Below are 26,198 nucleotides of genomic sequence, written 5' to 3' on the forward strand. Positions count from 1 at the left end.
GCTGACCCTAGTGTTGGCTTTTCCTGCTTCAGCCTCCCGATCGTAGTCAGAAGGAACAGGGAAGATACCGGCACCCGGTCAGAGACGATAACGTTTCTCGCTGCGGTGCCCCGTCACTTCACAAGACACGGAAAACCTCTGTTGGTCTGGAGGAGCTGCAGCAGTTATTTCTGCACAAACGTCCACTGTACATTCACTAGATATTCTCAGAGCTACGAAGTCTTCTGCAGTGTGAAGTGAGCGCGCATAAACGTGAGGTGGAGCGAGCTTTGAGTGAAGGCAGGCAGAGGAGCAGAGGAGCAGAGTACAGCAGAGACTCCGGCCCTGGAGACCAAAGCTACGGTCTCCCCCGCGTTCTGCAACCGCGGCCAACACTGTTTTGCAAGACGGGCTTCACTAGATAGAACTTTGGTGCTTCCGTGTAGTTTGTGTTGGAGTCTCGTCTGAACAGCGGAGCAACACGCGAGCGCGCATGGGACACCGACCCGGATTGATTTATACGTATAAGAAGTTACAAACAGTCCCTTTAAGTATTTTTTTAATCCATGACGGGAACTTCCACAGGATTATGAGATGTGCCCTAAGGGAATATTTTGTCCCAAGAGGTGCTTCTAAATTTACCCAAAAAGTTTCCAAAAATTAAAGCACCTACTTGTCAGTTACCATCAAATTTATGGAGATATCGTCTCGTTCTGCCTTTGAGTGTCGTTGGAAGTATTAGAATTTAAAACAGCACACAAGAATGGGCCAAGAATCTGATTCCTGCTGTACACTCAAACTTTATCAATTTATTCAAAACTTAAAGGACCACTGAGCAACTTCTTTGGCCAAAATAATAGTAATAATAAATACCTTTATTAAAATGTTAATATGTATTGATTACCCATGTCATTGGGTATTGAAGCCAATAAAAATCCATGTGAACTAAAATGCATCTTAACAGCTGTTTCAGAGGGCGAAGAAGAACCAGCAGGAGTCACATGACTTCTGTTGGTTAATATGAGCTCTGATTAACAATGATCATCAAGCTAATATGACACAGTAGTGAGACTTCTGTCTCTTTAAAGAAAAATATCAAGCAATTTGCAATTCATTACTTTTACCATTAACAACCCAAACACTGAACATCAGTGATTAAAAGCCATTAATTATTGTAATGCAAATATTACAATATGAACTTAATCACAACATTTCAGTCATATTGTAATTTAAGATCGTTGTCTTGTGTGAGAGTATTTCTCTGCTCGTCTTTCATTGATCTCCAGTAAACCTGCAGGAACACGTTTTCATGCTCAGACTTCATTCAAGTAGAAAGAAAATCCAAAGTCAGGATGGATTTGAAGGAACAACTGACGGCCCGGTGCTCCAGTGTATTTTGTCCAGGTAGTGTGAGGTCAGAGGTCAGAGGTCAGGGGTTCCAGCGCAGGTCACAGATGAGGGCGATGTGGTCGGAGGGATGAGCGACGCTGGGCAGAGCCTCGTAGGTGGTGACCTCCTGGTGGCTGGGCAGAGGAATCACCTGCTCCACCTGCACAGACACACAGCAGCATGTCAGCTTCATTACCTCTGCTCCTTCTCCTTTCTATCAATCTATTAATATTAAAATATTGTTTATTTCAAAAGTTTTACTGCAGGACAAAAGATGTCTCCTACTTTACTGAACAGTCCATTCTCAGTCTATTGTGCACCGGAGGCTTCATGTTTCCACATCACACTTGTGTCAGTCGCATACTGAACCTCAACTGGCTTCCAAACTAGTTGCAATGTAACAAAATCTTGCTTCTACGATTTATGGTGATTTCCTCCTTCCGCAGATGATCTTAAAAAACAACCTTCGGTTGCGTTCAGACCGACTTTATCTGGTCACGTTATGTATCAATCTAGAATATATAACTTATGTTTTAGGTTTAACCCACACTGATCTGTCAGCATAAATGAGTATCAGTAGCGTTGGTAACAGTAATAGTAGTAGTTGCACTAGTAGTGGTAGCAGTAATAGTTTTATCAGTAGCAGTAGAGGCATTAGTATTACTAGTATTAGCAGTAGCAGCAAACTGTATAGAAGGAAAGAGATAAAACTCTGGTGCATTTTGACAACAGCCACTAAATGGCGCTGCGGTAGTACTGCTGCCATTTTGGACTGAAAACGCCAATGAGTCTGTGGGCATGAATGTATAAAGAGACGACTGTAAATCAGAGGATCTTTTTATTTTTAGGCAAATCAACTTCCCAGTACGAACACTTAAATAACCCTCATTTAAATCATCATGTCCTAAAAGTTGTAAAATTAACTATTAGCTGAATCCAGAGTTATTTTCCTCAACATAAAAAAGTTTAATAAATAAATAAGTAATAAATATAATAGTGTGCATATTTACACTATTTTTTGTTCAACACAGGCTATTTTTTATTTCAATATGACAATAGAATAGAAATAATTTTGTTATACTTTTGTACGGCACTTTGTAGGCGGATATTTAACTGGCGTCCGATACTCGCTTTCAGTCCAAAATGGTGGAAGCGTAGCTTTGCTGCTGGGCGCTGACGTTGCAATGGATCGATCAATTGGCTTTCACTTCTTATAAATATATGTTCTTTGGTAGCAGTGTCGGTAGTACTACCTGCATGCTGTCCGGCTGTATGAAGATGTAGTCCAGGCAGCCGTGGAATCCTCCCACGTAGTTGGTGTAGGCCGGCTGGCTGCAGGCGCTCAGCAGAGGGGGGAAGGCAGAGAGCAGCTCCATACCGCAGGACTCATCCGGCCCCGAGCTGCTCCAGTCCGCATGCTGCTGAGGAACCAGCGCCTCAGTGAGCAGCTGGAACACACCTGCAGACAGGAAGACGAGATGACCAATGACTCCTCCGCTTCCAAACACAAGATGCATCAAGACAACATTGTCAGCAAAGGTGAACTGAAGAGTCTGCTGAGTAAAAAAGTATTTTTTTTAATGAAGTCATACAAGCTTCAACTGAAGTTAAAAGTGAATGCTGGCAGAGACGGGTGCTACTGTGGCTTTCCCTTTGGGTGTGGAGTTACCTGAGTTAGGGGATGAGTTGAAGTCACCGCAAAAGACCAGAGGGGCTCCAGGTGTGACCTCACTGATCACACGAGTCAGGTGTTGCAGAGCCACGCCTATCTGGACCAACCGAACGTTCCCTCCTTCAAAAGGAAATTAATTCAGTTTTAGAAAAGTGTTCTTGCACAGATAAAGGGTACAAATCACCAGTCTGCTCTCTTATATCAGTAACTCTAGAGGTGTGTTCCTACAGAGGAACGAGTCGTTCTACCTTTAGGGTGCCAGTACAGGTGAGTGTTGGCCACACACACCTTCCTGCCTGGTTTATTCAGGTCCTCAAGCACACTGACCTGCAGAGAAACCAGTCAGTGAGAACTGTATCACAAACACTGGGGCTGCAACTAACCATTACTTCTGTTATTGATTAGTCTGTCTGTTATTTCTGATTAGTCTATTAAATGTCAGGAAATCAGTCCTCTCTCAAATTATTTCTGGTTAGTGCAGCAGGTGAACAGCCGTACCTGCAGGACAGTGGACCTCTTCAGTATCTTGTCCTTCAGGGCGCTGTTAGCAGAAACCCTCTCCAGCAGCGTAGAATAGATGGGGTCAGAGGTCAACGCCTCGGTCAGCACGATGTCATGACGGCTCAGCAGCTTAAACTTTGACCTGCAAAGACAAAATGATGCAATTTTTAAATGACCTGACTTAATCCCAGATTTATGAGGTTTAATATCATATAAACTAAACACTGTCGTTACAAATATATTTTGGGGCTGTGAAAGAAAAGATTGCGGTCTGATCGCAACATTGGTGGGGCGTTCCTGTGTGATGATCAGCTTTGACCACCTTCGAGTGTGACCGTTTGGAACAACTATAAACACTTTTGATATCAGACGTGATCGGACAACACGTCAAACCAACTATTTCTGATCGAGCGTAACCCAACCGCTATTGTCTCCCATTTATCAGGCTGTAGATTCTCCACCACGGGGAGCTGTTCAGTAACCATCACATCATTTTTACACCTGCTCCACCTACAGGAGAGGAAACCTACAAAAGACCTACAGCTGTAGACATGTAAAGTCCAGAGGCTTGTACTACAAAAGCAAGTTCAACATACACAGGGTATCTTCTCGTTATCTGGCTTAACTAACACTAACAATCGTGATCCCGCTGAGCAGTCCTACGACGGTAGTTATCAACTCATCAACCGAGGGTTTCTCAATCTGGCTATTAGCGCGTTCACAAAAAAGTGGCGGAGTTTGCATTATGTGAACAATCACAAACATGGACAAGTCTACTGTCAGCAAACCAAGAGCAAACTATAATAATAGACAAATAGGAAGAAGTTAAACACATAATCCAGACTAATAGAAACATAGTTGAACCTTAGATAACGTTATGGCGTGTATGACTATTCAGACTTCTTTCAGCTGCGTCCCCGGCTGCGGCGGTGTGAAACGGACTTGAGAGCAAGTAAAAAAAGAAATATAAAAACATAATTCAAAGCAGTAAACACCCACAGCATACAGTCAGCTGTCCTTCCTGCATTTGTTTAAACTGTGTTGCTTTTAGCCTGGATTATGACTTAAACTTCTTCGTATTTGTGTAATATTACCATACCATCTGTGCACCAAGCTCTGATTGGTTATCTGAAACATAACCTACTCTGGAGCAGGTTAGGTGTTCAGCTTAAGTTACCACGGCGATCTACCCCGGTAAGAAGTGAACCACCGTCGTAGGACTGAAAACCCAGGGTTAATCCTGAAGTTGCCTCGCTAACCCCAAATCCTGCTTTGTAGTACAGGCCTCTGTTCATTGATGAGTAGAAAAGGAAATAAATAAATGTACAAACTTTCTAAGAGCTAATATTTGGTCTTATACAGCCACCAGCATAATTGCATTTCAATTGAGTGTTTAATATCCACTATTTTGCTATTCATTATTTGTGAATTTAAAGGAAAGTGTAAATGTTGCCACCCCTTGTTCATATTCCGCAAAGTTGTGGCTAAATCAGACAACATTATCTCAGAGTCTGGCTGCTGACAGACCTGACCTGCGGTAGAAAGTGGCCAGTCCTTCATGCTGCTTGTCTTTGATCCTAAAAACGCCGTCCAGACCGAAGGCATCCAGGGCTGGAGTCAGACTGTCAACGAACACCCCTAAAGAGACCAGAGAACATAGTCAGAAAGCAGACTCACATATCCACCAGATGATGGATCTTTAAAGAAAATGTGGAAACTAACTTTATAAGTAACGAGTTGTGTTTCTGCACTATTTACCTTTGTCGACCTCCTGCAGACAGATGATGTCAGCGTTGTATCCAGCCAGCTCCTTCTTGATCAGGTTCTGTCTGTAGTCCAGCTGCAGGGCGTAGGGGGCGCAGTACGGGTAAAGCACCGTCTTGGACAGTTCCGTCTGGGCGTAGACGTCAGCGAGGATGTTGTACGACACCACCCTCACAGCCGGCCACTCCGCCTCTTTGATGGTGTACGCGTGTCGGTTGTCGAACGTGCACACGCCCGGTCCGGCCTCTACGGCTCCCGCAGAGACCAGCTCCTTGGCCGGGCCACTGCGTCCCCCGTCTTTAGGCGTGCAGTGCAGTTTGAGCTTGTAGCCAATGTCTTGATTGGACGGAACGTGGACTCTCCCACGTCCTACCTCTGTCCAACCGCTGTCCTGATCTGGAAGTTCTCCAGCAGCTTCAGGGCTAGGACAACAACAAGAGAGAGAAAAAAACAAGGACAAGTGTGTTGAATATCCCATAACTTCTTTAAATTTCTTCTCTTTATGCAGCTCAATTTCAGCTCTGGTGATGCCTTCTACTATCCATTATTGCATTACATTATTACAAACTGACTCCAATGTTAGATTAAACATGACCTTGGATTATAGCCTGATCCATGCTGGATTTCTGAGGAACATACCTATATTTGAGAGTTTAAATTGATGACGATGATACATATTTTAATCCAAAACACATAAAGTGAGCAAAGATTTTTTTTCGAAGTTGCTGGTGTACGATTTTATTATTTTAATACAATTCAGTAAAATTTATCTATGCATTTATTTTTTACATTTTGTTTTACAAAGTTAGGAAAGCAAAGTTTAAGTCAAGCCTGATTCAGTCATTTCCACACAGTGAATTAATTAAACACTGGTATCGGATCGATACATAGTATCGGATCGGTACATAGTATCGGATCGGTACATAGTATCGTCCGATACCCAAAGCCCAGATATCGCTATCGGGACTGAAAAAGTTGGATCAGTGCATCCCTAAATCTTATTCTGATATATGAGTGATGAACTAATATCGGCCCATGTATCTTTAGTCCTTAGTACTTAGAACATTTCTACCGGCCACTCATGTTTTGTTTGTCACTTCTGAAATCTAGGTAGAACGCTTTAAAATTGTAAACACTGAGTCAGGTGTGCCAGACTGTAGAGTTTTGGAATATATCATGTAACCTTAATCCATGACTGCATTTAATTTAGGAATTGCTTCTTAAAAATAATATTCCTTAACATAAGGAAAACCTGTCTGCCATGGTGGAAGGTGACCTGAAGTTTTTATATGCCACAGCCAACAATTACCCTGTTATTTGGCAGGTGGCAGTAGCTAATGTCATTCCCTGTTCAGAGGTATTTCTCATACCTATATCTTGCCCCCCCCCCCCCATCACTAGAAACAGAACAATATGGTTGTTCACTCTCACTTGTTCGGTAGACATTGTGTTATTGTTTATCTCCCTTTCCTTAGTCTACATACTAAAGACTAAAGATACATGGGCCGATATTAGTTCATCACTCATATATCAGAATAAGATTTAGGGATGCACTGATCCAACTTATATAAATATTCCTTAACATAAGGAAAACCTGTCTGCCATGGTGGCAGGTGACCTGAATTTTTTACCTGCCACTGCCTATATTTACCCTGTTATTTGGCAGGTGGCAGTAGCTAATTTAATTCCCTGGATGAACTAATATCGTCCCATGTATCTTTAGTCTTTAGTATGTAGACTAAGAAAAAGGAGATAAACAATAATACAATGTCTACCCATCAAGTGAGAGTGAACAACAAGCTATTGTTCTGTTTCTAGTGATGGGGGGGCAGAATATGATAAATACCTCTGAATATATTGCAGTCAGAGATAAACCACCCCTACCTACAGAGCTGAATCAGCTCTTCCCTGACACACTGTCAACACAAAAGTAAACATTAGAAGCTTCACACAGGTACAGGCACACATTACAGGGCTGCTGACTGCAATACACTGCATGGATCCTACTCTTCCAGTGTAATCACCTGGTGTTTGGGTCATTTTCTTTATACCACGTGAACTCGCAGTCTTGGAGGTTCCCAAACTCGACCTCCAGGTTGGGACAGACTGGGAATCCGGCCAGCAGGGACCCCGGCAGCTCAGCGTTGGTGAAGGTGGGAGCGTTCCTCTGTACCGAGTATTTAACATCTCCCACCTGCAGCACGGCTCCGTCCCGCCACGCCTCAGAGTTCAGCACCGTGTCCGCCACCTCCTCCCCGTCGTGGTAGTACAGCTTCACCACGGCCAGCTCCGGCATCTCGCCCGGCTGCTGCTGTCCCTTCTTGTTGTTCTTCCTGGACTTCTTCGCCTTCCCTTGGCCCTTGGCGATGCCGTTGGAGATCCGGGCCAGGACTTTCCCCAGCTCCTCGCCCTGGTCCCGCAGCATGTGCTTGTGGCTGCCGTGCAGACAGAAGGAGATGGTGAGTTTGGGCTCCCCGGGGAGACACCTCACCACGGCGGGCTCCATCCGGCCGAGGAGGCGGCGGGCTCCGGTCAGAGTCCGCGGGGAGAGAGCGAGCAGGCGGCGGGGGAGCAGTGTGAGAGCAGCGGAGAGCTGCTTCAACATCAAGGAGGAGGACAGCTGGGCTACTTTAATTCAGCCTCCAGCGGTCTGACTCAATACTAAACATCACACAGGCTTCAGAGATACAACCGCGGCTTTAGAAGACGTGTTGTTGTTTTGTTATATCCATAAGAGGTGGAACATCATCTGTCAGTAAACATGGATGTTAAATACCGGTCAGCACTTCACCGGAAGTCACGCTGAGCGTCTTCTTCTTTGGTGTTTATTGGCGGTTGCTAAACCAGCATTACCGCCACCTACTGGACTGGAGTGATGAGCAGGAGACTGGCAGGGAAAAAATAAATAAATAAACAAAACAACAACAAAAAACAACAAAAACAATAAAATAAAAATGAATAATTATTAATAATAATAACAATAATAATAATAAAATTATCTCCAATATTCCTGTTTCCCCTAAAGGGACTGTTTGTAACTTTTTAAGAGTATAAATGTACTGGGTCGGGACACATGCGCGCTCGCATATGCGTGCTCGTGTGTGGCCATGTCTCTGCTCCGCTGCCTGCTTGCCTTCACTCAGACAGCGCGCGCGTTCTCGCTGTCTCGCTCCACCTCTAGACGTGAACGCGCGCTCACTCCACACTGCAGGAGAGCTAGTTTAGCTCTGAGAATATCTAGTGAATGCACAGTGGACGTTTGTGCAGAAATAACTGCTGCAGCTCCTCCAGACCAACAGAGGTTTTCCGTGTCTTGTGAAGTGATGGAGCTCTACAGAGATTTACGTTGTCTTCTCGTTACCGACCGGGTGCCGGTGTCTACTCTGCTCTCTCCGGCTGCGGGCGGAGAGAGCAGGGAGACACGCTGCAGAGCCCCGCTGCCTCAGCCTGCACTCAGGCAGGAAAAGCCAACACTAGGATCAGATCTAAATCATGTTCATGGAGAGACCTTCGTCTGGTCAGCTAACATTACTGCCAAGCAGCTGAAATATAGAGTGATATTGTGCTTTTAGCTGACATGTGTTCGCCTCACTGTTTTGAGCGATGCTCGTTCAGGTATATTTAGAGCGAGCAAGCGCGAGCCCGACGCTGACTTTCGTTGATTTCAAGGCCGCAGGTGTCGCTGTTAAGAAGCATTTCTGAAAGTTACAAATAGTCCCTTTAAGCGTATAAATGTACCGGGTCGGGACATATGCGCACTCGCATATGCGGGCTTGCGTGTGACCGTGTCTGTGCTCCGCTGCCTGCTTGCCTTCACTCACACAGCGCGCGTTCTCGCTGTCTCGCTCCACCTCTAGACATGAACACGCGCTCACTCCACACTGCAGAAGAGTTAGTTTAGCTCTGAGAATATCTAGTGAATGTACAGTCGTTTGTGCAGAAATAACTGCTGCAGCTCCTCCAGACCAACAGAGGTTTTCCGTGTCTTGTGAAGTGACGGGGCTCTGCAGCGAGAAACGTTATCAGCGGCACCCGGTCGGAGACGGTAATGTTTCTCTTCCTGCTCAGCCCCGGCACCGACACGCTTTTCCTGCTCAGCCTCCGAGACACCGGAGGCTGAGCAGGAAAAGCCAGCAGTGATTCATGGAGAGACCTTCGTCTGGTCAGCTAACATTACTGCCAAGCAGGTGAAATATAGAGTGATATTGTGGTTTTAGCTGACTTGTGTCGCCTCACTGTTTTGAGCGATGCTCGTTCAGGTATATTTAGAGCGAGCAAGCGCGAGCCCAACGCTGACTTTCGTTGACTTCACGACCACAGGTGTCGCTGTTAACAAGCATTTCTGAAAGTTACAAATAGTCCCTTTAAGTAATTAATTAGAAGATTGTTTACTTTCTTAGAAGTTTTTCCTTGCAGATTCCCCATTGTAATATTTCCATCATTTACTCCTGATAGCAATTCCCTTCTTTCTTCGTCATATTTGTTGCACTCTATAAAAAAAATGCTTGACAGTTTCCGGTTTATTACAGTGCGTGCATTATCTAGTTGGGTGCCTGCCTATTCTATATTTGTGCAGAAACAAAATAAATAAAATAAATAATAATGAGGAAAACTCTAGATTTGTTTAACTAAATCAGTTTCTCTTAAAAACTGAATAATTTCACAGTCTATATGTTATCTGCTGTATTCCCCAGTAGACCTGACGATGAAAAGTCCTGATGTTTTCCTTCCTTAGTGACTGTAAAAGGTGATTCCTCTGGATAGTGTAATTCCTGCAGTGTATCAGTACATGTTCGACAGTTTCTGGTTGATTACAATATGTGCATTTCCCAGTTGGGTGCTTGCCTATTCTATATAATGTATTGTTAAGACCTGTATGCCCGGTTCTCAGTCGAGTGATGATATTTTCTTCCCTTCTTTTCCAGCCCACCTTTCTCCCTGCTCCAACATGTTTTTGTATATTGTACAGATGCCTTCCAGTTTCCTGATCATCCCAGTACTCCTGCCATACTGTTTGTGCATAATGTCCTGATGAATGGCTGAACCTCAGCTTTACTTAAAGGGACTTATAATTCAATATTCTTAATTCTGAATGTTTGTTTGGCCAGAATATCTACTTGCTCATTTCCCTTCACACCAACATGAGCAGGAACCCTGATGAATCGTGTAACTGTGCCTTTCATTTCCATCCTATACATTATGAGGAACATTTCATTGATTATATCTGTCCTGATCGGAAGTCACGCTGGGCGTCTTCTTCTGCTATAATAAAATATGTCTGCTTGAACGCATCTACACATATCACTGTCCCCCAGTGGACATAATGGAAATTACACCAGTGGCTATTACTGTAATACCAACATGGAGACCAAAACTTTTCAATACATCATTTTAATACATTTATTAATTACATATATTTAATTTTCTTTTAACTTGTATGCCTTATATTTCTGTTCCATATGTATTCATTCTTTATTTTCTCTTATTTTTTACTGTACATGTGACAAATACAATCTTTTAAACTTGAAATTCTGACATAAATAATCATATACATGAGTGCACACAATATATATATATATATAATATAACCATTAAGTAAGCCAATGCATTTTTAAAGCTAAGCTCGATGATATGAAACAGTTTCATCCTGCATCTTTTCACAATAAGAGAGTTTATTATAGGTCATTTTGATTTTATTCTAGCTGTAAGGGAAATTACGTTTGATCATGCATATGTAATCATGTTAAGCTCCCTTGTGTTTGATCATGCTGAGTCCTGTACAATGTAAAAATGATCAAAGCCATGCAAAATATAAATAAATAATAAATAACTAGAAGCAGCCTCAGTCGGAGGGGGAGGACCAAGCCGAGGTATAAAGAGAGAGAACAGCTTCCCATCAGGGTGCGTATTACAAACTACCCTTTGTCTTGTGCAACATGCTCTGAGCATTAAAAGTGTGACAATACTGTAAGATGTAAGACACACTACAAATGGGAAACAGAACAAAACAAAACATGCATTTTTATTTATATTTTTATTAAATTTGTAATAAAGACAAATGCAGAAATTCACTAATAGGCAAATTAAAAAAACACTAGAAATATAAATTTAAAAAATCTAATCTTGAGCTGAAAGTATACCATCACACCAGAGGTTGGGTACCAGTTGTCGGCATCAAATCAGCTGTGTCTCTTTTTGAAGTGTAACAGTCTCTAATGACCTTCTTGGCTACACAGAATATTTTTCTCAGCATCGTTTTCCATGCAGCAATGTTCAGGCTGCTCAGGGCTTTGGGGGAAGTAGACATCGGCCTTGTGTTCGTCGTCATGTTCTATGTGTTTCAGGTGGATGACCATGTGCAGGCCATAGGCCAGGACCAGCAGCAGGATGAGGGACGTGATGAGGCCCATCAGGATGGCTGGCGTCATGAAGGTGGCGCAGACGCTCGCAGGAGAAAATGTACCACCAGTGACATTAAAGGCTTGAATCTGAGGAGGGGACAGAGACATTTTGAAGATAATTAGGAAAATAAAATTCATAATGTGACGGTTCAGAATCAAGTGTATTGTCATTCATCCTTATACAAGTATATAGTGAAAGAAATCCTCTCTGGAGTCAAGGTGCATAAGAGAAGCATAAAGAGTTCAAATCGAAACCAACATTTTAAGGCCAATGCAGATATTGATTTTCTTTTTGGAGTCAGTGTCAAGTGGTGTTCCATAAATAACCATTTTCATGCAAATATATAAATAAAACTATCTAAGCATTGGTCAATTTTGTTTAAACCTGCAACAACAGATTTGTTGTCCACTTGAGGGCATGCACAACAAGTTGTGAACACAACATTGACCTATCATCATCTTTGATATGTTGAACTTGTTAGCAAACAGTTGTTTATTTCCACATCCAGCAGTTATGGAGCATTATCATTCATTTGGAGTATTTATGTCACCTGATGAATGTCAATCCAATATTCTCTCTTTTTTAACTCTGTTTTTGGTCTCCACCAACTCCTGAGGGAAATATCTGTCTGTTTAGCTGCTAAATTCTCCTCTATGTTCACCAGCTAGTCTCTCACTGTGTTTGTCTGTGGTTGCTGCTGAGCAGGTAGTGTATAGTGGGTTTATCGGAGGTTTTTCGATGAAAACAACTGGGTAAACGGACAGGTACCTGGAAGTTGGTGAAGGTGACGGTCCAGCGGCGGGCGCGGTCGGTGCTGGGCAGAAGCAGGGCGCTGTAACGCTGCAGGCTGCTGACGTGGAGGCAGTGGTAGGAGGAGGAGGCTGGAGCATACACATCACTGGCGTTGAACACGGCCTCTTCAGAGGTGTTGTAGAGCAGAGAGACGCTGTCCACCGAGAACCACCACTGACCTGAAGACTCGTAGAAATTGTTGGACAGCTGCAGTCTGACAGCAGAGGGACAACAGGACACCGTCAGTCCAAACTTTACATTTTACTTTTCAGCTGGTGCTAGCATGGCTGTAGATCTCATAGGCTTTAATGTACCAAGTGGTGTTTTTGACCTCTGATAGCGCTGTGAGCAGTTTTGTTAAGAGCAGGTCACACTTTTTCTTTGTGCCAATGGTGTCACATTACTCCACTGATCTAAAGGAGGTGGTGATGCACTAAGAAACGCAACACTGCACCAACAAAGGCAGGGAAGAAAAAGACTGCAAGCTAGAAAACATGGATGTAAACAATGCAGGTTTCAAAATTGGCTTTGCAAATGCTTTATGAGGGTTGTCAGACCTCAGGGATGAACACAATGCATTTTGGTGAGTAACACTCAATGTAAACATAACCTTTGTTTGTTTACAAGAAAACTCCAAAATAAAGGACCAGTGTGTAACATTTTGGGGGATCTATCGGCAGAAATGGAATATAATATTCATAACTATGTTTTCATTAGTTTATAATCACCTGAAACTAAGAATTGTTTCATTTTTGTTGGCTTAGAATGAGTCCTTCATATCTACATAGGGAGCGGGTCCTCTTCATGGAGTCTGCCATGTTGCTCCGCCATGTTTCTACAGTAGCCCAGAACGGACAAACCAAACACTGGATCTAGAGAGAGACTGTCATGTTTTTAAGTTACCTGAAGGCCACCCTAGTTCTCCAACATGCTTGTGAAACTGCGGTTTTTCAAAGTTATATTTTAGTGCATGATTGGCAGACAGATGGTATGACTGACCTGATGGACAGGCCTCTCAAATCCTCCACATCTCCAAACCTCATGATCAGCCTGGTGAAGACAAACAGACGGACAGACAGACAGAGGGTCAGACGTAAGTGACAAAACACTTGAGGTTGTGTGCTCTTGTTACCTTTCGTAACGACATCAGGAACTGCTGTTGGCCTTTTTTACTTTTACTGGACACACTGTATTGGTCTTGTTATATCTAAATTGGACTATAATCTTGCTGTTGGACATTTATATATTTCAATTATTGGAACAATTCTGTGTTTATTTCTTACAATTACCCTTTGTGTGAGAAGGAGGGATATCACATTTCTCCCATCAACTAAAGGTTGGTATACATCAGACAGACAGGTAGACAGACGGGTCACTCAGACAGACAGGTGTACATACGTGGCCTTATCCTGGCGGCAGACAGACTGGCTGGTGTCGACAGGTGTCTGAGGAGAAAAGGCTCTCTCCGTCAGGTCCAGCTGCTTTTGCTTCTCATAGCGGAGAGACAACTTCCTGGCCTGGAACAGGACACACGGCTCCCCATCAGACAACACCTGGTGGGGCGGAGACAACAGTATTATTGGACAAAACCTGGTGGGTGGAGAAAACAGTATCAGATCGGCACATACGGATACTTCGAAAAAAGACAAGGCCACACCCCCTTTTGGGGGAAAGAAAACTGAAGATCCCATAGACTTCAATGCAATTTGACATATGTTTGGATTTTAATTTTTGGGGAAATTCGTATGCATTCATCTCGTTACACAAACGTTTGTGTTATAGACATGTCTATAATTATTTTGCAACCTTGCCTTAATAACCTTAATAAATGAAGGTTTGTTCGCCACCATGTTCCTTTAGTCTTCCCCCGTCCAACACAGTGGCCGGATGTTGCTTATCCAGACATCCCATTAGGCTAAGTGTGGTCTGTAAATAACCAGCCTTTTAATAGCCAACTGTTTGATCTATAGGCTGAGAGTTAGTTGGAGACAACAGTCTGATGCTGCTATAACGTTAATGTGTGAGTGTATTACTGTAGCAGCCTCCCATTCAAGCTAACGTTAATATTAACGTATCGTATGTGCATCAAATCTCAGTGTGGAAGCCTCGGTTAAACCGCTACACAACAGCTTTTCTTCATTTCACATTTTCTCTCCTGTGACAGCGAGTTTCTTTCCCCCAAAAGGGAGAGCAGCATCGGCGATGACGCCATGCTGGTCTGGTCTATAGCTTGGATCCATAAAGCCTCTCTATTATATCTTTTTTAGGACAAATGAGAGATCAGCGATTTGGTATTTATTGTTGGTGCAACCACCTACACAACAACTCTTCAGCACAGCGTTATTACTATTACTGGTTTGTTTAAAGTAGAAGTTTGGAGACGTTTTTCAGCCTCTTCTGTTTACTCTGTTCTCGTCTATGAAGGACACGGGATTGTTTTACCCCAAAAGGGGGCGTGGTCATGCAAGCCTATAGTATAGTCTTAGTATATGCTAATACCTAGTTTAATATCTGTGCATCCAGGACATGTTTAGCCAAGCTTAACACAAAGATTGGAAGCAAGGGGAAACTGCTAGCATGAATGAATTCACCTAGTATATAATTGCCAATACCAAACTGAGGTTATAACAGGTGAAATAATTAGTAATAATATTCTAGACAAAAGCTGCTACTCATTTTTGATCATCTTCATGTTGACAATAAGACGTAATAATGGGCAGATCTAGATAATGGATGGGTTGAGGCTGGAAATATGTACATTAGATTTATTTGAATTAGGATTATACACCAGCAGTGTCCCATGACTGTGTGTTGTGAAAGATGTTTTTATTTTCTCAGCCATTTTACTCTCTACAGAGTTTACAGCAGCTGGTTAATCGTCTGGAGACAACCTACCATGAGGGGAGGGAAGGGAACTGCAGCTCCTGGCATCTGAAGTAACTTCCTCCGGGACACATCTGGAGACTGAAGAGGAGAATAGAGACAGGGACAGAGGGAGAAACATTACTTTTTTATCAGCTGTGTTTTTTGTGAAGCATGTGAATGTTGACGAGAAACTCCTGACTGATTCATCCAATACCTGACTGATTCCATGAATGTAAACACCTGCATCACCATAACCTCTAAGGCATCATGCTTTCTTTCCTTTACACTTCATTCCTTTCCTTCAACTGATCTTAAGGAATGAAAATCTAGAGTTTTTCCTCAGCAGTGAAACTAAACTAAAGTCTCTTTCACAGTGTCAGTGCTGAGTGACCCTTACTAACTTTTACTCTAGTACAAATCTGAATTAAATATTTGTGATGCTGTATTTTACCACCACAGTTATATTAGTAACAGTACTTCTACATGAGTAAAACACTGTTGTTCTCCACTCAGTGTTTACCTGCTGTAGTCTGAACGGTTGGTCTGCAGACATCAAACGCTCCTCCATCCACATCCCTCCATCACTCTGAGCCATCCCTTCATCTGGAGAGACAGTCAACAACAGGATGAATTCTCTCATTTTCATAAAAGAAATCATATATTATGGGTTTTACAGGATATACTTTACGTAACCTATTATATCCCAACTATGAGCTTGGGGAGCAACTACTGAATAACACAAGATGGATAGATAGATGGATAGATGGATAGATAGATAGATAGATAGATAGATAGATAGATATATAGATATATAGATAGACATACCGACAGACAGACAGACAGATTGTACTTACCATATACTGGAGACACAGCAGCACTGTGAACAAGAGTGACAGGAGGATCAATAAATAACGTGAATATAAAATGACGTTTATCATCATGTCCTCTTCCCACTTTTGGGAAGTCCTCTGTTTTCATTGGTCTGATTCTCTCTTTTGAGGTGACATATTTAATAATTGATCATATCTGGCGCTAAATGTCTGTCAGTGTCTGCTGGTGTCTTTGAGATATTGTTTATATATCTGCAATGATTTCATTTTCATTTTTTTCTCACTGAACTGAAGTCTTCTTTTCATCGCTCACTTGTAGTTTTTTTCATTAGTTGTTATGCTTGATTTGTTTTATTAATTATTAGTTTCTATTCTAGTTTGTATTTATGAGCATTTTCTATTTTCATCAGTTGTAAAAAATACTGTCAGTATTATAGTTTTTTTTGAAAAAATTCACAAAGATGTCTAATTCAGATTAGATTTTGTCTTTAAATAAATAGTTATAATAACAAAAACATAATGACTGTTGTTTAAACCTCAGAAGAAACCAAAACAAAAATAAATGTCCAGTTATAACATTAGATAATACAGAATAGTTTCTTATTAAAGCCAAATTAATAACTAGTGCATATTTAGACAGAGTTGAGAACTGTTGATAGTTACTAGTAAAATGATAATATAATGTAACATAATGACAATGTGTTAAATCACCCTAAACAAAAACACATTATGAAGGTTAGAAATAGAGGAGAGAGGGGGGATGAACCCATGGATGTGTGAACCTGAACTACCCAGAATGCAGCTCATTAGTCCAGTGACCCAGTTGTCCAGCCGGTGGATTAGTGTTTAAGATAACGAACAGAGTGATCAGTCTGGAACAGAGATGTTCTGTTGCTGAGAGGACCCACTCTGACCCAGATTACAGAGAGAAAGACTCTTCTAGTAGAAAAACAATGGATCAAGTTTGTTTGTTTATTTTTTATAAAAACATGCAGCACATTCAGGTTTTATATGAAGAAATTTGAGCCTGCAGATCAACAGGTCGAGTGAGGCCACGACAAGAATAGAGCTTCAATACATCCTGAACTAAACCATCTTCATGACAACTGAGCAACTCCATCTGTTGAGGAAGGCCAGCAGATGTAGTTAAAAGCTTCAGAAACACCAAGTAAGTTGGACCTGATAACTTTAGTCGAAAGCATGTGTTGATGTAGGACCTTCCACTCATAGTTAGAAAATTGAGAACAAATTTGAAGTGCATTTTTTAACCATATCTCCTAACAACAGATGGTGTCTCCTGAGCACTCTGTGGTTTAGGCCAGTGGTTCCCAAACTGTTTCAAATCAAGGACCCCTAAACTGGCACAAATTAGACCACAGATCCCCATTCGATAAGATTTTGTCCCGGGGTCCCCCATCTGATTGGATTTCTGCTTTTAGATGATTTATTACAGAACGTGTATGAAACCCATGACCAGATAGTTAAACATTCTGTCATTGTGTTATTATGGATGGAATTATAGTGAAAATAAATTATTCCCCTTTTTGCTGGGGACCCACTGGAACCCCCTCAAGGACCCCTGGACTTTGAAAACCACTGGTTTCGGCAAGGTTTGGTTAAGGTTAGTGAAAGATGGTTTCAGTTAATGTTGATAAACACTTTGTGTCTTGTAGGTCACTGCAAACTTTTTCTGTATTAAACCAAGACCATGACGTTTCTCTGACCCTTAAAGTGGCAGTAGTCAGTATATTTTTGGCATCATTGGGCAAAGATTCCATAATAACCTTTCAGCATATTGTAATTCAAGTGTTCTGAGAGATAACTAGACTTCTGCACCTCCTCATGGCTCTGTTTTCAGGCTTTAGAAAATCTAGCCCGTGACAGGAGACTTTGACCAATCACAGGTAATTTCATTGAGAGAGCGTTCCTATTGGCTGTGCTCCGGTCATGTGACCAGAACTTGGTGTTCCTTCACCAGATTTCACAATGGCGGCAGCGTCACAAACTTTCTCATTTCACAGCTAAACAGTAGACTACAAGATGATTCTGAAAACATTTGAGGAGAGAAATAGGCATTAACGTAACATAATATTGATTCATATTTGATCAGCGCTGCCTAGTTTGAACGTTTGGTCAGAGTTCGCCAGTGATTGACAGCCGGCTCTCATAGACAGCAGATGGACAGCAGACCTCAGATCAGCTCTTACTGCTTGTTTTCCTCCGGTAGATGAAATCTTGCAGATGCCGTTAGGAGCACCAGAGGAACATGATTTTTTTCAGGTTACCTGTTTCATGTACTACTGTCACGATATAGCAACTGTTTTATAATAGAACTTTTTTTTTATCATATTTGCTGGAATCTCGCCTACTTCAGCTTTAACCCTTATCCCCGTGCCTAAAGATAACCATAAAAAAGTTTAATAGGCTAATCCTGTAGATGCCATGAGAATATTGTAGGCCATATTGCAAAATCAGATAATTTGGCGGAACAAAATGTAATACTTTGTCACAATAGTCTGAGTAATGTAGCCTGATCCAATAGAAAATAGTCAATCTAATCTAAATGAGCCCAGCGCATGCTCCCCCTCTGTTCAGGAACATTCTGCCTCTCAGGGTGTACATCCTCTCAGTAAATGTAGAATAAAACGTGTTTCTCAGCACATAATAAATGGATTATAATTGTGCTTTGTTTAGAACAAGAGGCATAGAGTCGCCAAATCCTCCCTGACTCACTGACAGACAAAAAAAAGGTTTAGCTCCTCTTCTTTACCAAGTCAGAGACCTGGACTGTGGATTGTGGGATTGCACTGATTACATAATCATACAGACACACATGGGCCATGTAGGATGGGGTGGCTCTCAGCCAAAAGGAGATTTTGCAGCTTCTCCATCCTTTTACCATCAGCAGCTGCAAGCTGTAAACAATTACACACCACAAACAGCTGCCTATCTACACATCCAGTACAGAGAGACATTATCATCCCATTTGTGTTTAGTTCATGTCAATACTATATCAACACTAAGAACGCTGATTCTGAATGATTCTGCGTAAATCCGGATTATGCATACAGATTTTTTTTTAGGTCCAATGCCAACATTTGTACAATTCTCCCTTTTAGGGCAAGGTTAGGGTGAGGCAACTAAACCACAAGTCAACGTTTGGGGAAAATCGTGGCTACAGTTATTAAAAAATGTGAATGTTAATTTCAGGCTAGCAACGGGACACAAACACCTGGCTGCATGAAAGACGGACGTGCGACTGCATAACTACATACTGGGATACTGGTTTGTATCCATTTGATTATGTCCAATATTCACTCTTCTTTTAGCTCTAGTTTATTAATAATAATAACAATAATAATAAAAATAATAATACATTTTATTTATAGAGCGCTTTTCATGAAACTCAAAGACACACTAGTCCCAGAGAACTCTCACCAACTCTGCAGATACACAAATGTTTTTTTAGCCTCTTTTTAGCCACATTTACTGTTTGGTTCAGTCTCATTACATCTCATCAGCGTCATCTGATAAACCCACTGTGCACTACCTGCTCAGCATCAAACAGCAGACAGACACAAATAGCTGGTGAAGAAAGTGGAGCATTTAGCTGCAGATATTTTTTCATGAGTTGGTGGAGACCAAAAACAGAGCTAAAAGCGAGTGAATATTTGGACTTCGGTCCTTCCAGTGCGATGATAATGTTGCTCTGTGTCAGCTGGATGTGAAACTAGGTAACTGTTTGCCATAACTACTTTATAAGGTGATAATATGTCCAATGTTGGGTTTTCAGATTGTTATTCTGCCCCCAAATGACGAGATGAAAAAATCACTTAATGCAGCTTTAAAGAAACAACATACACAGTCATTGAAACCACCCTGTGGTGGGACTGACATGCAGTAGAAACGCATCAGTAATCTTTGAGCTTGACTCTTTGTCAGGAGTCAAAGATGAGAGCGTCACGAGAGGTCAAAAACAGCAAGCATCAAGGTAAAACATCATTTCTGTCTCTCTGTGTCTTCACTTACCGGTCAGCATCTCGTCGGTCTAGGCAGGCAGACGACTGCAGATGGAGGACGAGGAGAGCTAGGAGGAGGATGCAGCAGTGTTTCCATGGTGAAGCCATCGCTGTGATGACCAGAGTGTGATGCCAGCACACACTATCCCCCTCTCTCCCCCTCCTAATCTACTTTAATCAGCCCACCGCCTTTAAGCCCCCCTGACGGACTGATGCATCAGCCAATCAGGACAGAGCAGAGACAGAAAAGGAGAGGCAGCCCCTTCTGTTCCCACATTTTCTCATTTTCAATTCAGCTCAGACAAAATTCATTTCATCTCAGCAGATTAAAGGTCATCACAATGGCGAGTACACTAACAAAGGACAGTACAGGACAGTGAAATTGCCTTGAATCTAATACAATTTCAGACATGGAATACAAACTTGGTTGGTTTCTCATTCATTTTCATAATTCATTGCATTATTCTACTGCCTTTTTTATAAAGTACAACACTTCACAAGCAAAGAATAACAAGACATTAAATTGGGACTAATTTAGTTTCCTGTTTGCTGATGGATAATTGAGAATATAGGGATGAGTGCTGGTCTGATTATTACTGTGGTTGTATAGCAGGAGTCGGCAACCTTTTTGATATGGAGGGAAATTTTTAATCAGTGTGCCATTACATTAAGATTAACATTAAACATGCTAAATGCGAGATTGGGAGCATGTCTATTACCTCTGCACGGCTATCAACATCAGCTAGCCAGTGGGGCACGCTCACATGCACTAAAAGCATGTGCGGCGGTCGGCCTGGCTATGTCAACAAAGCACGGAGAAGCTCTGATTACAACACACACAGAGGGAGAGCGACTTCACTCTGTGCTCAGGTACACATTACTCCTCTATATCTTTACAATGCAAATAGTTGTTTGCTGCTTTATTAATGCTCTGAATATCCGATAGAGATGTGTGATGTGGGTGGGGGAAAAAAATCAGTCAAACAAAAACAATTTCTTGCACACTTATTGTTAGTGTGACATTGGTTAAGCTACCGCGTGCCAATAGTGGCACACGTGCCTAAGGTTTACAACCACTATTGTAGAGAATAGCCTCCTGTTTTGTGCTGCACCACAATGTGAAACAAGACTAAGACCAGCGGTGGAATGTAACTAAGTACATTTACTCAAGTACTGTACTTGTACAATTTTGCAGTACTTGTACTTTACTTGAGTATTTCCAATTTATGCTACTTTATACTACTACTCCACTACATTTCAGAGGGAAATATTGTACTTTATATTGCAGATTTAGATTATTAATATCATTTTTAAATCAACGAATAAATTACGATATATTATATAAAATAATTCAAGTACGTCTTCCACCACTGACTACGAGTCTACATCCATGCTGCTGTATGAGTGGAGCTGTACATTTTTCATAGCTACTTACGTTTGTCCATCAGAGAACACTAAGAAGTTTAGTTTTACAATGTAATTTTTATTTTTTTTAAGTCTGTTTATGCAGTGTGTATATATATATAAACTGAGCACCAATGTATCATTATCAGATTTTTTTAAACTCTAAAATATCGATGAGGCCAATACCAATATTGGCATCTAAAATCTAACAGCCTTTGCATCTGTACATAACAATATAGTAAATAATCCAAGCCCTATAGTAACCAAAACATGTTTTATATAATCTTGTTACAGGAGGGAAGTTGCAAATGTCACATGGCCCACAAATGCACAGGAAGCGATCTGCAAATGCACAAATAGCATACGACGTGTAGAAATAGATGCACAAATGCGTGTTTATCACTTTACATTTTAACCTTAAAATACGTATTTAAAGAGCAAGTTATGCGTATTTGCAAACCGCCATGTATTTTTGTGGATGTGACTTTACACAACACAAATACAAAAATACATGTTTGTGGATAGTGAAATATTTGCAGATCATGGTACATATTTGTGAATTGTCTTCTGTGGATTACAACTCTTATCTAAAGATCTGCTGCGGTACCAATCGGACAAAATTCTGTAAACAAACAGGAGGAAAGTTACAAATTTCATGTGGCCCATAAATGCACAGGAAGCGATCTGCAAATGCGAAATAGATGCACAAATGTGTACACATCACTTTACATGTAAACCTTAAAATACGTATTTACAGAGTAAGTTATGCGTATTTGCAAACCGCCCTGTATTTTTGTGGATGTGACTTTACACAACACAAATACAAAAATACATGTTTGTGGATAGTGAAATATTTGCAGATCATGGTACACATTTGTGGAATGTCTTCTGTGGGTTACAACTAATAAAGTCCAATAAAAACTTCCATAATAACCTAAAACATCAAGAATAAAGATGAATATTTTAGATAAAACTAATTATTAGATTGATGTAAGATTTAAAAAATTAAAAAAATCTCAAATCATGTTAAAAAGCTGAAAAGTTTGGAGTAACCTTTAAAAAATCTGCATTTATCTAAATAAAACAGATCACAGTGCAGTAAAAAAAAAAGTATTCCAATATTTTTTTCTGTAAGCTATTAATTATAAATGCATACAATAAAACAGCCTACAGATTTTGCATCTGTACATAATAATATAGTAAATAATCCAAGACCAAAAAAATGTAAAATAACCTATGAGATTAAGAATAAAGATGAATATTTTAGATAAAACAAATTATTAGATTGATGTAAAATTAAAAATAAAATCTCAGATCATGTTAAAAAGCTGAAACGTTTGGAGTAACCTTTAAAAATCTGCATTTATCTAAATAAAGGTTATGTGGTAAAAACAAAAAGTATTCCAATATTTGTTTCTGTAGGCTATTAATCCTAAATGCATAAAAGAAATCAACATAGTTTTTACCTTCATGTGATCATTTCAGTCAGGCATTCTCTGCAGCCACTCCCGACGGGGTCCTGAGACTAGACATTGCCGCGGTGCATGCTGGGCCCTTCCTTTCGATCCCAGGCTCTCTTCAGCAATCATGGGTACGACTCAAACTACCTCTAAACACTCCTTTAATCTGCTCTCTGCGGAGTTATTTCACCTCACTGTCGTATATGAACATGTTACAAACTGTTTCTGATGTGTTTATGGAGGAATAAGCTCCTCAGTAGATTAATAAACGACCTCTTTAACGGGTCCGTTTCCACCGCAACGTGGAGCCGCCATGACAACGGCCGAGCTGCGCGTTAGCGCCGTTAGCTTAGCATAACTCCCTTCTGCACGTGTAACTGTTCATTATCATTATAGTGTTGAGTTAAGCAGCGTGATGCCGTAATGACTGAATGCCCCGTGCTATCGTGTATATAGCCTCAGATTGTGAGTGTTTAGCTCAGTGTTAGCTTTATTCTAGGCCTTCATGTTTGTTCAATACAGTAAAGTCTAATGCAGTAAACTAATGTTTAGTGGCTGTAATGTTAGTAATAGTAATCTGGAAACTGTCACAATTATTCCTAGGGTTTCTGACTATAATTGTTAGTTTGTTGTTGGTGTGCAATCGGGACAGACGCGTCAGTAGTTCCTGCTTGTGTTGCTGTAGTCTCCCAGTGTGTTGTATTTGTTGTATAACATTTAAATCTAGTCACAAATCTTTTTTCAGCATCCCTGATCTTTGGAAAACTGGGCTTATTGTAAGAAATAATGTAAGAAAGAGTCATGAGAGAAGTTGGTTGTTCTGCATAGGGATGTCACGGTACCGGTAATCTAGTAGTCGATACCAATACCAGGGAATTTACACGATTTTCGATACCAGGGTAAAAAATAAATAAATAAATCCCATGCATTTCTACACACACTCCTTTTATTAAAACATTTGAACATTACAAAAAACAGTGGCATGTAGCCTTTAAGTATTTAAAACAAACAATATTGTCTGGATGTCTGTCTTTGAGGTGCTTTGCTAAATTGGAAGTATTTCCTCCTTTGGATAGAAAAGTACGACAGCACCGTTACTGCACCGCATACTGGTTTTTGCGAATCTGTTATTACTCCTTGTAAATCCACCTTGAACGCAAAGTACTTCCATACCCGACTCTTGCTATTTGTTTTCTCAACGAGTTGAAGCGGAGGTAGCGCTGTGGCAGCTGTCATCTGTCACGACTCGTGTTGTTTTTTTCCGTGCTGTTACGGCGTTCTTCTTCCTTCGTTTCACAGCAGATGAGAACACTTGTAAGCGTGTACTGCCCCCATTAGATCCGGAAGAATCGCATCTCCACTACCTCCGCTCCGGTACCAAATGACCATTACAGGCATCGTTTGGTACCGAAGAAAACAAATACCGTCACATTTTTAGAAATTTGGTACCGAGTTGGTACCAAAGTATCGGTTCTCGTGACATCCCTTCTATAGAGTCATGAGGAAAGTTGTTGTTCTGCATAACACAGCGATGGTGATGTTCACCCAAACAAATTTTCAACTTTCAACTCTATAATTTGTATGCTGCCGCCACAGAATAGGATAGCATACTTCTGTGTCTTATTAGAGAGTTAATGTTTTTTTTGTTGCATAATTACACAGGTTTTTGCTGTTCTGCTGCAGCAGTGTGCAGTTTAGAGACCATAACAATTTAAAAATCTATGCCAAAAATCAATCTGAGAATACCTTTTGTCTTCCAGGAAAGTGTCGTGGTCTGCGCACAGCCAGGAAGCTCCGTAATCACCGCCGTGAGCAGAAATGGCACGATAAACAGTACAAGAAGGCCCATCTGGGCACAGCCCTGAAGGCTAACCCCTTCGGAGGAGCCTCCCACGCCAAGGGAATCGTCCTTGAGAAAGTGTGAGTACCGTGAAACCTGCTGAACCTTTAGTGACTGAAGGTGGAGTGATGGCTGATTGCAAAACACTATTAATGATAAAAAGGCAGGACAGCGAGTCATTTTTAGGCTTTTGACTTTTACCTCTCAGACAGAGTTGACCAGTTAAAAGCATTTTAACAAGAGAGCTTGATTCGAACCTTCACATTGAATGTTTCAAACTCCAAATACCTTGACAAGATTGTTCTGTTGGGAAATACCACTGAGAAAAAACAGCAGTCTCTTCCTCTCCTCTCCATCATACCTACTGGAAATTTCTGAAGTCATTGTCAAAATGTTATTTCTGTGAAGTCAATTATAGTTCTCCTCACATTTCCTTCGAGGTAATTTCAACTGTTTTCATGTTTAGTTTAAGGTTGTTAAAGACTGTTATGTGTTTCCCGTCTGCAGTGGTGTTGAGGCTAAGCAGCCCAACTCTGCCATCAGGAAGTGTGTGAGAGTTCAGCTCATTAAGAACGGCAAGAAGATCACCGCCTTCGTCCCCAACGACGGTTGCCTCAACTTCATCGAGGTAAATGCCCACCCTGTATACGTCCTAACAGCCAAACAAGCAGTTGTGATGTGCAGAATCTGCAGCAGAAAACTTGAGCTAAAGTAAATTAAACTAAACTAATTCCGAGGTTCAAATCAGTCAGAGAAAATAGTTGGCCTTCCGATTTTACAAAAATGAATTGATGCAGCTTTGTGTCTGTGTAGTGCTGCTGGTGTTTAGTTTTGCCAAATCTATATATAGATGCATAAATGATTTTCATTGACCACCCTCTCCTTTCCCTTCGGTCCTGCAGGAGAACGACGAGGTTCTGGTGGCAGGATTTGGACGTAAAGGTCACGCCGTTGGTGACATTCCTGGAGTTCGTTTCAAGGTGGTCAAGGTGGCCAACGTGTCCCTGCTGGCTCTGTACAAAGGCAAGAAGGAGAGACCCAGATCATAAAAAGTTGGGGCAGAAAATGAAATAAACATGTTTTCAATTACAGTCTGGTTGTTCCGTGTTATTTATTTTTTTTGTTACTCACAATTGTTACCTTTAAAAGGACTTCAATAGCATGAAAATGACTCAAAACGCTTACAGACTGTACCTGCTGTAAGTTAGCAAAACGGGCTAATGCATGTTGTAACAAGTTTTGTTTTACAAGCACCTAATCATATGAGGCATTATATTATTG

General features: G+C 41.2%; 3 protein-coding genes across 6 annotated transcripts; 1 reads left to right on the forward strand and 2 right to left on the reverse strand.

The window, feature by feature from the left end:
- Positions 1-759: 759 nt before the first annotated feature.
- pde12 (phosphodiesterase 12) lies at positions 760-8,144 on the reverse strand. Of its 2 annotated transcripts, none has more exons than XM_037752403.1 (8): positions 7,330-8,144; positions 5,300-5,736; positions 5,074-5,179; positions 3,539-3,683; positions 3,289-3,367; positions 3,038-3,160; positions 2,622-2,827; positions 760-1,528 (listed from the first exon to the last, which is right to left on the reverse strand). In XM_037752403.1, exons 1-8 carry the CDS (start codon positions 7,908-7,910, stop codon positions 1,409-1,411), a joined length of 1,797 nt encoding a protein of 598 aa, XP_037608331.1. In that variant the 5' UTR covers positions 7,911-8,144; the 3' UTR covers positions 760-1,408. The 2 variants fall into 2 exon arrangements, with proteins under 2 accessions (XP_037608331.1, XP_037608411.1); XM_037752483.1 differs by having other exon boundaries at positions 5,300-5,727; positions 7,330-8,141.
- A 2,535-nt stretch (positions 8,145-10,679) lies between these two features.
- Positions 10,680-23,149, reverse strand: atp6ap1la (ATPase H+ transporting accessory protein 1 like a). Of its 3 annotated transcripts, XM_037756176.1 has the most exons (9): positions 23,084-23,149; positions 20,224-20,281; positions 16,219-16,241; positions 15,885-15,967; positions 15,395-15,463; positions 13,898-14,052; positions 13,499-13,549; positions 12,476-12,713; positions 10,680-11,793 (listed from the first exon to the last, which is right to left on the reverse strand). In XM_037756176.1, the coding sequence occupies exons 4-9, from the start codon at positions 15,957-15,959 to the stop codon at positions 11,518-11,520; spliced, it is 864 nt and encodes a 287-aa protein (XP_037612104.1). In that variant the 5' UTR covers positions 15,960-15,967; positions 16,219-16,241; positions 20,224-20,281; positions 23,084-23,149; the 3' UTR covers positions 10,680-11,517. The 3 variants fall into 3 exon arrangements, with proteins under 3 accessions (XP_037612104.1, XP_037612002.1, XP_037612086.1); XM_037756074.1 differs by lacking the exon at positions 23,084-23,149 and having other exon boundaries at positions 20,224-20,405; XM_037756158.1 differs by lacking the exons at positions 13,499-13,549; positions 23,084-23,149 and having other exon boundaries at positions 20,224-20,477.
- rps23 (ribosomal protein S23) lies at positions 23,078-26,008 on the forward strand. The gene is made up of 4 exons (XM_037756578.1): positions 23,078-23,208; positions 24,838-24,997; positions 25,425-25,545; positions 25,820-26,008. The coding sequence occupies exons 1-4, from the start codon at positions 23,205-23,207 to the stop codon at positions 25,964-25,966; spliced, it is 432 nt and encodes a 143-aa protein (XP_037612506.1). The 5' UTR covers positions 23,078-23,204; the 3' UTR covers positions 25,967-26,008.
- The last annotated feature ends 190 nt before the right edge of the window (positions 26,009-26,198 follow it).

Source organism: Sebastes umbrosus, chromosome 1 (genome assembly GCF_015220745.1).
Source record: "Sebastes umbrosus isolate fSebUmb1 chromosome 1, fSebUmb1.pri, whole genome shotgun sequence".
In the NCBI taxonomy this organism is placed as follows: domain Eukaryota; kingdom Metazoa; phylum Chordata; class Actinopteri; order Perciformes; family Sebastidae; genus Sebastes; species Sebastes umbrosus.